We start from the raw sequence: 11,088 nt of genomic DNA on the forward strand, positions 1-11,088 counted from the left end.
TAGGAAATCATCGGTTACCATAACAACATGGGTGTGGCTTGACCGACGCGCCGCATTCGCATGATGTCGATAGCATCTTTAAATCCCTCGTCGATAATGTCATGTGACGTTGTTAACCGCCTGTATCCCCTCAAAAATACCTTCGAACAACTCACTAGAGATTCTGGGTATTTCCACGTTCACGCAACGAAGCCTGATACTCTTGGTAAGACTCTTTATTTTGACTCAGTAGTGGCTAAACTAAGCCTCAAAGTGTACATGTGAAAATGCAAATATTATCGACAAACGTTTGCCTTGAAGATTTTTAATATTAAGCCTAACTTAACAGTTTTCCATCTCTTAACACTTCACGAAGTGTTACACAGGCCAAGGCGGGACTAGCCAATATTTTCACCATGTGCATTGTATTCTCAACCAAAACCCAGCAGGAGCACCACCAATGAAAACATTTAACTTCTTTGTCATCATCATCATCAACCACAAGAAGTTCATTGAGGTTTATTATCCGTTCCAGGTGGACTTGCCAAAAGTGGTTTGTATCCATCATGTTCCTTCGACCTTATCACATCTGCCCATTTTCTGTGTCTACCCATCTACCTTCTTACCAGCAATATTTTCGTTGTTCAGGTATCTCGGTTAGCGACTCGCCCACCGCCCTAATGGCGTGGCTTTTCCAGCAAGTATCCATTTGCACCCGCAAGGCCAACTACGACGACCCTGAAGGCGGCCTGCATCGCTACAGGCCAGAGCAACTTCTCGATAACCTCATGTTCTACTGGATGCCCAACAAAGGGCCCACCTCTTTCAGGATCTACTCCAATACTTTTAATCTCAGGAACTATCATTTAGGTTATCTCAAGTGAGTTATAAGGATAGATTTATTTTTATTATAGCAAAGTGACTACCTGGTTTCGCTAATAGAATATTCGTCCTGATAGCGACTGTACACGAGGAGGGAAACCCGTATGGGGTCTAATGAAAGTGTATCACGTTCCGAGATCAGCCTGTATATATCCGATTAAATATGCCGAGGTAGTTGTGTAAACTGGCGAGACATCTGTCATCAGTCGACATTCATTCTGGACCCTACTCCGCTCGCCATCAACTGTAGTTGCGTCACTTTGCTGCACCTGTAAAAAAGCGTTAAATAAAGTCCTTACAATATCATCAGTGGCTGTATCTCTTGATGATTGGTACTATTATGCTTTGCCTACTTGAAGAACTCTTATTTAATGAAGTACGGCACGCAACAGATATCTACTGAAACGCTATAGATTTACATTATTCGCAAGCTACCTTATGGAATATAATGGAATTGTGAAATGGCAAAGTGAAACGAATACACCTCAACGGAAACTTTATTTTGACGTATAATATGGTTGATTTCTTTTCCCTCCGTTGCCATTGTGTAATATTCTTTATTAATACTTATATACAATATGATTCTGATATTGTTCGCAGTGTAACAACAACAGTACCTACTGTAGTAGTCCAAGCATCAGACGAGATCTTCTACATGCCTCCTAGTATGTTGAAAACCAAGTTCTCCAACTTGCTTGCCGTGGACGTGCTCAACGATTACGGACATTTCCTCGCCTTCGAGGTGCCTGACGTCTTCGCCAGTAACTTCGTGAGCGCCGTCCAGAGGATCCTTGCCTTCAATAACCAGAATATGTAAAAAAAATATTATTATACCCAGGTAATGTTAGGTATTTCGACAAACCACTTTACTAAGGCTCTCGTAGGAGAAAGTCCTAATAAATTGGGACAGAAGTTAGGTCTCACTGCGATATTTATATCTGCGAAGAAACAATATCTGCACTATCACACAGTTAAGTGTGTATGGTTGCCAAAATCACGTTAAGGTCTATAAGGGCTCGCGAACATCTGCCTTTCTTCTCCCCTCTGCCCATCCTAATATAGTTCATTCTCCTTTCCTCACACTTCCTTTCCATCCTATCCCCATTCCCCTAGGCATTGCCGTGGTTGCTTAGCACAGGGATTGTCTCTACGCCGTTTGCAGGATACCTCTGGTGAATACAACAGCGGCTCCCCAAAAAAAAAAATCTGCTCTATTGTGATCTAATTTTACCATTAAAGGAAGTGTGATAGGCATTATAAGACTTATGGCCTATTTCAAGTTTCATTCAATCAATTATCGTATGAAACAGCTTATGTAGTACACACTATTCATTTTGTTATTTATTTGGGCACATAAAGTAATGGAGTTTTCAGCTCAATCAATCAATTTATAGCTTTCCACAATTGTTAAAATATAGGTTTACATGAAGAAACCTACATAACCTTGGACCGGGCACGGCAACATGATAAATTATTATTTATTTCTTTTTAGCCTAATAGTCTAGAGCCCATGTTGTGTCCGATAAGTGAAAAAGGATAGCCTTTCCTTACATGGGACCCAATATAGCTAGGGATCGTTGAGAGATTTTTTGCGCCGCTTCTTCTTTACAGCAATAACGTTTCGAAGCGGTGATAGATTCATTACGAGTTGAAAGAGCTTGTGAAAGATTATTTGAATTAAAAAAATGAGTTTAGTCGATATATAGATGTAATACTCTGCCTACAGGTGTGATGATATGTACGTATTCTCTCTGGGCGAATTTATATAATTATTCCCCTGTATATTTTCAGGAATGTTCGTCAAGATAAGCAGGATTTCCGTGCGAACAAACTTTCGAACATAAGGCAACTTGTACGCGAAAGAATTAATTCAATTCGTCATAAAATGAGTAACTACGAGAACAATGAAAATCCTTTTATGTATTAATTGTAATAAATTGTTTTAATGATATTGTTTGTTTTATGTCAACCTATCCATATTGTGCTAAGGTGTTGTCTCTGAAGTTAGACAGTATTAAAGTTTATATAATAAAAATCCCATTAAAAATATAAATGTGTAAGTAGGAGCCAAGTTCAAAATTAAGAATATGCATGATTGTTGATTTCGCTGACCAAAATGTTAAGACCTAAATGAAATGAAATTTATTTAGAATAACATGTTACCATAATATATTTCTTTTTTATTTGTTACGAACTGACCCGACAGACGTTATCCCGTCTTAACTATGAATTTGCAGCGCGCATTCTGACAGTTATATAAAATTAATATTTTCGTTAAATTTTCTAATTTTCACTATTTAAAAAAATATATATACCTATATATTGAAATCGGTCCAGCCGTTCACGCGTGATGGCATGACCAAGGGAAATAGGGAATTACCTACACAAAATCTATACTTATAATAAATCTGTAGAGAAGTCAATTCTGTACATGAAATATATTTCAAAAATAACTATCAGGGGGTGATTAGGGATCGATACTGATGCCAAAAATGCAATTAATAAAATTTTTGTCTGTCTGTCTGTCTGTCTGTCTGTATAACCGTTATAGAAACAAAACTACTCGACGGATTTTAACGAAACTTGGTACAATTATTTTTCATACTCCTGTGCTGGTTATAGTATACTTTTCATCACGCTACAATTAATAGGAGCAGAGCAGTGAAGGGAAATGTTGGGAAAACGGGAGAAGTTACTCCATTTTTAAGCTTCCGTCGCGTGTGCAACCTTAATGGTTAAAGCTACATAGAAATCATGTATGACGGAAATGTTCTCCTTAAAATTATGTAAAAATATCCCACGACAGCATATGTCTATCTTTATGGTTGACTCACAATGACACGTGTAACTTCCGATAGCTTAGCAGTTCGAAGCTTTCTCATTATATTTGTTTACTAATCTTAGGAACTATCGGTCCAAACTGAAAAATTCTTTTTGCGTTGGATAGCCCTTTATTTGTGGATTGCTATAGGCTATATATCATCACGCTATACCCAATAGGAGCGGAGCAGCAATGGCTAATCTCTGGAACTACCGGTCCAAACTGAAAAATATTTTTGCGTTGGATAGCCCTTTGTTCGTGGAGTGCTCTAAGTTATATATCATCACGCTATGACCAATAGGAGCGGAGCAGTAATGGCTAATCTTAGGAACTACCAGTTTGAACTGAAAAATTCGTTTTGTGTTGGATAGCCCTTTATTTGTGGGTGCTATAGGCTGTATATCATCACGCTATGACCAATAGGAGCGGAGCAGTAATGAAACATGTTACAAATACGGGGACAATTTATTAGTTTTGAGAGCTTCCGTTGCGTGCGCTGCGTAAACGGTTAAAGTTATGCAACAATGATGTATGTCGGGATTATTCCTCTTAAAAGTTCTAAAAAATATATTATAAAACAAAGTCCCCGCTGCATCCGTTTGCCTGAACGTCTTAAACTCAAAAACTACCCAACGTATTAAGATAAAATTTGGTATGGAGACAGTTTGAAACCCTGGGAAGAACATAGGCTCCCGGAAACTACTACTTTTATAACGGAAAACTTTAGCCCGAAAAACTTTATAACGCGGGCGGAGCCGCGAGCAAAAGCTAGTATAAAATAAATTTCCTTTCTTTTCTCTGTTTATCGCTACGGTCACTTGGGGGGAGAGTGGAATAGTTATGTTGGTTTCACTGGTCTTACGGTCCAATGTCGACACTCGGGAGTATAGCATCCGAGCGAACATTGGACCGAGTCCCTAACCCCTATACCGGCATACTAACCAGAATTCGCAGTAGGTTTCTCCAACGCATACAAGACAGTCGCAGGGTATGCTGTTACAGTGAGATAGCTGCGCAGAACCGTCTCTGCGCTCTACCGTATTGCAGCACCACTCTTATTGAGGGGGAATGAGATGCCCCCGTACGCTAAAAGACGCCTAAGGCGTCTACGACTTCGGGAGACCGACTATTTGTATTGTCGTCTACCTCGGAGTTACTGTAGTCGAACGAGCAGCCTCCCATTGCTCGCCCCGTGATTATCTTTAAGCTCCAATTAGTTGCTTCTTCCGATAGACAAGGGATATCGTGGCGGTATTATGTAGATGGCCCGAGCTACAGGGCGCGGGGCAGCTGTCAGTCGTCTACCTGGCGCCTCCTTTGTCTCCTCTGGCTGTGAGCGGGATTGCTCTGCTCACAATCCCGGCACTCTCCTTCCACAAAATAACACACTCGCAGTAGGAGGAGCTCGCCATGAACTTCAGCCGCCGACCGTGGAGAAAACCATGGCCGGCAGCGAAAGGTCTCCTCGGACGACTGCTCTATGATCGTCGCGTTGTCGATCCTAGGCTGGGCACTCCTCGAGAGTGTATTAAACCGTGTGCTCGCGACCGTTGCCAGAATGGTGGCAAACGGACGTCTCCTCTTTTCCGACCCGACACAGAAACCAGTCAAAATACCCGTGGCCCATCATCACGCCATCAAAACCAACTTACAGTGGTTGCAACTCAATACATGAATAATCTTTGAACATCACAATGTAAACCGTTCTCGATGAAGAGCCACAAACATATCCTTAATAGTTTCCACCCAGTGATCAACGTGGTGTCTAGAGCCCGCTTGGGGCGTAATTTCGTATCTATTATAAGATTATAAACAATACCTAGCGTTAATTAAATATGACAATTTGGCAATTCGGTTAAGTTTTCGGGTTAAAAAACATATAAGTCGCCACTCGTACTTAAATTTGATGATTGGCCTGAGCATAGACAACCTCTAGGAGTCTTGCGTTTAACTACTCAAGCATGAGTACACATTCATACTGTGGAATCATTAATATCTTTAGTCCTTGTTGTAATGCTAAAGGTTGTCTGAATATTTGGATGTTCGTTAAAAAGTGCAAAAACCATTGAAGGGATTTTTGAATTTTTACACAGACGGACCTCGGCCTAGTTTAAGAGTAGATTTAGTAGATTTAATGTAAAAGGATATATAATACTTATTCCGAGAATGGTCATACATGCGAACGGTGCCGCGTGTCATCCACAAAGAACTTAGTAACAACCAGCATAATCCCACGTGGAATGTAAATAAGTCAAGAAAATGTTCCAAATGTGTTCGCAAATAACACTGCACGTCATGTTCATTATAACACTACTGTTTGTGCAAATATTCCACGTTCTGTTGCATATTTTATTAGTGTTAATAATGTCGAAACACTTAACCAAATATTAATAATAAGAAATGTACACGTGAAGTACAAATACTGTATAGCTTTTCAATAATGCGTTTACTCTTATTGTTTATCGACAAAATGGGTATTCGTGGCTCTTTGCTGCGGTTATGTTCATCGTATCAGTCACATAGGTCCCAATTGGTGCTCTTAGCTGGCATTCAATCTTAAGTAAAATCAATACCTTCTGAAGTTCCACAAGGTTTCCAGTCGGGCCCTCTGTTTTTCCAATATATATCAACGAAATGGACGTACCTAAGGTAGAGGCAAGGATGCGCGCCGTCCACCTTAGAAATGTTTTTGCTTAGCTTAGAAAGGTTTTGCGTCTACAGAAACGTGTGCTGTAGGCGTTTCGTTGAAAGCTATTCGTATTGTTCCCGCCAGCGACCCCCTCCTAGAATAAGAAAGCAATGTCATTCATAGTCTCTCTGCAATTATCTTTCGCCGCAGTACTACTGTTCTAACTACGTGTTGTCATGCATATCGTTGTTTCCGCTAGGCTGAGTGAGCCAATTCTATTAACCGCTAACTGTGTATCTGGGCATCAGGGTTTGTGAGCTGTCACGAGTCGCTGGCACAGAATGTAAGTCTAGCTTGCATTCCGACCTGGGGTATTATGACTCCAGGTTCACTTTGCGTGTTTTCAGCACGCGTTCACGGTGCGTAGTCACGGTGCTTTAACAGATGTATGGGAGAGCTGTCACCCGACCACGCGAACTGTGCACCACCATAGTAGGGAGTGCTGACCTCAACCGACTGCCGGCGAGCTGCCGCCGGAGCTAACCACGTGCACACCACCAACCTCGCTATGGAAATTTAAATAAAACTTCCGAATTTCAATAGGGAAGATGGTTGGAAGCTTGCACAAGTCTGTCATCCCTCCTTCTAGAAATATTATTGACCTCCACGGTCCTTTTCGCAAAATGGTTTTAAGTTATAATGAAATAAGGAACGATTTTAATATTTTTCACGCTTCTTTTCAAAGGCAAAACAATATTTTCAAAATAATAAAAAATATTGTAACAACAATTGTATTTTTAATGATATAAGTTCTTGGGCATTGTAGTGTGTAACTGGACATAATAAGACTTAACATTTCATATCTCAGGATGGCGAGCGCAGTGGAATATCAAACAATACTTTGTAATTCAAGGTGTTGGATGGTGTTTCTACTGTTTATGGGCTGTCGTATCGCTTACCATCAGGCGAACGGCAAGCTCCCGTATCATCATTCAAAGCCATAAAAATAATTAATGTTCTAGAATAAGCATCTGTGGTGACGTTGTTTCATGTACAGTCAGCCACAAAAGTACCTGAACAATATGAAAGTTTTGAAACGCTTCTACAAATTAACTCCAATCGAAATATTGTTTTTTTATATAAAATAATGTGAACCTTTTGAAATTCATTTTTAAACACGATTATTGAAAGTACACAAAAATCTTGTAAATGGTACACTTCAATATACGAAAGTTTCGTTCATCAATATTTCATCCTATTTCCAATCATTATATAGATACATAGCATTACGCCCTTTTCTCATTCCAGGGGTAGTCAGAGGTGTAACATACTTACATACATAAACTGAAGGAGAGCCTATTGCCAGCTACTGGACACAACTTTAAACGCTGGATTAATCTATGTTTTATATAGTACATACTAGCGACCAGCCCCGGTTTCGCACGGGTGCAATGCTGACTATTTAATGAATGCTATTATTATACATATAAACCTTCCTCTTGAATCACTCTATCTATTAAAAAACGGCATCAAAATCCGTTGCGTAGTTTTAAAGATTTAAGCATACAAAGAGACATAGGGACAGAAAAGCGACTTTGTTTTATATTATGTAGTGATATTCATTGTTTATTTATGTTTAATATACTTACACCTAATTGTCTCATCTCTGCATCACCCAAAGTTTGACTGTTAGAAAATACCTCAGGCGTTAAGTCCATCTGTATACACCTACTGTGTATAAAGTTTAAATAAATAACCACTGATCGATAAAGGGAATTATAATTTTACCATATCACTTAATACGCTTGTCTTAAAAATAATTATCTCTTTATTTAGAAAATACAAAACAAATTGAAAATCACGAAGCAAAATATAAAAGTGTTTAGTTTTTGGACATTTAAATTTAGTCAGGTTATTTATTTGATGGTTACAAGAACTTATAAACAATGTTTCACATCTACCAAACGATCGAGGCAATCAAACTCAAAGTTCGCTTTTATCGCATTGTTTGTGGTTTAAGATCCTCTCAACAGCGCTGATGACTAGCTTGGCGAACTGTTCGGGCATCTCGTACGCCAGGAAGTGTCCTCCCTCAGACAGCACGTCGACTGCGACGAGGTTCGTGTACTTGGTATTCAATGCTGCTGGTGGCATGTAGTAGATTTCATCAGGGGCTTGACTACCACTATTGGCACCGAGCTTGGTTCACTGCGGAGAAAAATATTACTGGTGTCATTGCAAAAGTTAGGCAAGATGTTATGGGCAAAATCCAAACAACGAGATTGCAAAGCAATTTTTGAAAGTTGATTCGACAAATTATGTTTTCGTGAGCTCATCGTTGCCATAGCACAATGTTTTACGACCAGCTGTCTGATTCAAAATCCCAAAATACTGACTTGATAAATCCCATGTCGTAATTCCTCCAATTGACGGTTTCCGCGTAGATTCTCATGGCAGAAGAGGCCTTGTTAGGAGCCCAATAGATCATGGCGTTGTCTATTAGCTGCTCGGGGTGTAGAGATCGAGACCTCCGCGAGGATCGTCGTAGTTGGCGCGGCGGCTGGCCATGGAGATTAGCTGAGCGAACCACGCGAACATGCCTGACGGGGTGTCTGTCACGCAGATACCTGCAACAACGCTTGTTAGAATCATGTATAATCTTATAATTATAGCAGAAACACTAGGTGTTAAACTAGATACTAGTGACCAACCCACACTACGCCAGCGTGGTGGACTAAGGCCTATTCCCTCACAGTAGTAGAAGAGGCCCGTGCCCCGATTATTATACTAGGTGATAGCACTCTTGCAAGCCAAAGTTCTCATATGTAGATGCTTATTTCTCCCGCCAAAGCGTTATTGTTCACTGTTGTGCTCTGATCTTAGAACATATTCAGTGTAATTACGGTTTTAAGCTGTGGTTATTTCGACATCTTTTTCTCTTTTGCTCTGCTGTCAATGTAATGATTTGATGATGTCACTTACTTTTAAGTGTGTTTGAGATATTCTTTACCAATAGATTTTTCAATAACGTAACTTCTTGATGAAAATATTAATCCAAACCAAATTATTCCCTTACCAATAGTATCAGGCTTCGTGGCCTGGAAGTGGAAGTAACCGAACTCCCTCATGAGCCATTGTAGTGTGTCCTTCAGAGGGTAAAGACGTCCGATCAGGTCGTTGGGCATCAGAGCTTCAGGGTAGAGGGAGCCCATGCTGATCATGCTAAAGGCTTTGTCTGTCAATGCCATACCAAGGTTGGTGTGCATACCAATGATTTCCTGTGAAACAAGTTTTATTTCAAAATTGCCGTCTCGTTATTCGCATGGCTACGAGAAGATCCACTCACTACCTACCTACTATCTTACCCTACCTGACGGTAAGTGTAAATAGAACGTCGACTACGTGAGATGATTATCCCTAACAGTCGACGCTACGGTTACCTGTTCGAAACTAGATGTTACAGTGATTCCGAAACACACATTTCGCGGTACACCTACGTGGGACACTATAACAGATAATTATCAGCTATAAGATATAGCTCTGATAGATCAGATTAAGAATTGATACACCAGCTATAGGCCAACACAACAGTGGCGTCTGCTTCGCTTACCTCTTGGAAGAAGACAACCATAATATCGGCAATATGAGCTCCCCAGTCTCCTCCTTGCACGAAGAACTTCTCGTGTCCCAATCTGTTCATCAGTTTCTTGAAGATAACTGCCATTTCTGCACCTCCTAGACCTTGTTTATTAGTGTACTGTAGAGAAAATTAAGAAAGAGCACATTGTATTATCATGGAATACTTAATATTAATACGGAAACATACGTTTTACGCTATAATTATGTTAAAAGACCTTTATATGCACAACTAGTATTGTATTTACTTGGTAATCTATTATATGTGTAAAAAATATATGAGGGTGTAAGGCTTAATATTTCATACGGACTGATATTAATACTTTCAACTAAGTTAAAATCAAACCAAAACGACTGTGATCTTTACGACATAAAAAGTATGCTGTCAATTTATAACATGGTATAATTGTGGACTATGTTAGGTATCACAGGGCGGTGACTTAAAACAATGTCAAAGACCAGATGGGCCTCCTGCTCGACGATTCCCGTGCACTACATTGCTTAGCCCTACAGTAGCTATGCCTCTGGCCGATTTTTACATTCGTATTTTTTAAATATACTTACGTCAGAATAACCGAAACCAATCAAGCTAGGCGCTACGATTTCAAACACGAAGTCTTTGTCTGCAACACCTGCGATGAGGTGGTCGATGGCTTCGTGGAACTCAGGAAGGACCCGGGAAACCGTGCAGCAGGAGAAGTGGGATCTTTCTCTTGCCTTCGGGTACCTGTCATTACAAATTGAAAATGCAGTCCTGATTTTACCTAAGTAATTTTGAAATTATTTTTTTCTTTAAGGACTGAAAAGTTATATTTCATTGGTAATATTATGTACGTGTTTGCTTTTAATGGCTATCATTTCGTCAGTTACAGTTATTTCAGATGTTTCATAAAATATGCTGACTGTGAAAGAAAACACTGGTGCAATTTTTATGGCACCAAACGCAGATCACTTTAGCTCAGGATTAACAAAACCAATATGTGACTTCGCTTTTCTAATTGTTTATTTTACCTCAGGCACGATCCGGACGAAATGAACGTCAAGACCTTGCATATTGGTGATGAACTGAGGATGTTTGTTGACATACGCCTCCCGCGCCGTGAAGTTATAGTCTCGCCCAGTAGTCCAGCCAGTATCCGAT

At 40.0% G+C, this 11,088-nt stretch overlaps 1 protein-coding gene and 1 pseudogene across 1 annotated transcript; one reads left to right on the plus strand and one right to left on the minus strand.

The window, feature by feature from the left end:
• Nucleotides 1–63: 63 nt before the first annotated feature.
• LOC119193232 (juvenile hormone epoxide hydrolase-like) lies at nt 64–2,799 on the plus strand. Its single transcript, XM_037446860.1, has 4 exons — nt 64–205; nt 628–859; nt 1,462–1,674; nt 2,653–2,799. The coding sequence occupies exons 1-4, from the start codon at nt 64–66 to the stop codon at nt 2,786–2,788; spliced, it is 723 nt and encodes a 240-aa protein (XP_037302757.1). The 3' UTR covers nt 2,789–2,799.
• A 5,322-nt stretch (nt 2,800–8,121) lies between these two features.
• LOC119193231 lies at nt 8,122–11,085 on the minus strand (annotated as a pseudogene).
• Between the last annotated feature and the right edge of the window lie 3 nt (nt 11,086–11,088).

The sequence above is a fragment of the Manduca sexta genome, unplaced genomic scaffold, assembly GCF_014839805.1.
Source record: "Manduca sexta isolate Smith_Timp_Sample1 unplaced genomic scaffold, JHU_Msex_v1.0 HiC_scaffold_3788, whole genome shotgun sequence".
In the NCBI taxonomy this organism is placed as follows: domain Eukaryota; kingdom Metazoa; phylum Arthropoda; class Insecta; order Lepidoptera; family Sphingidae; genus Manduca; species Manduca sexta.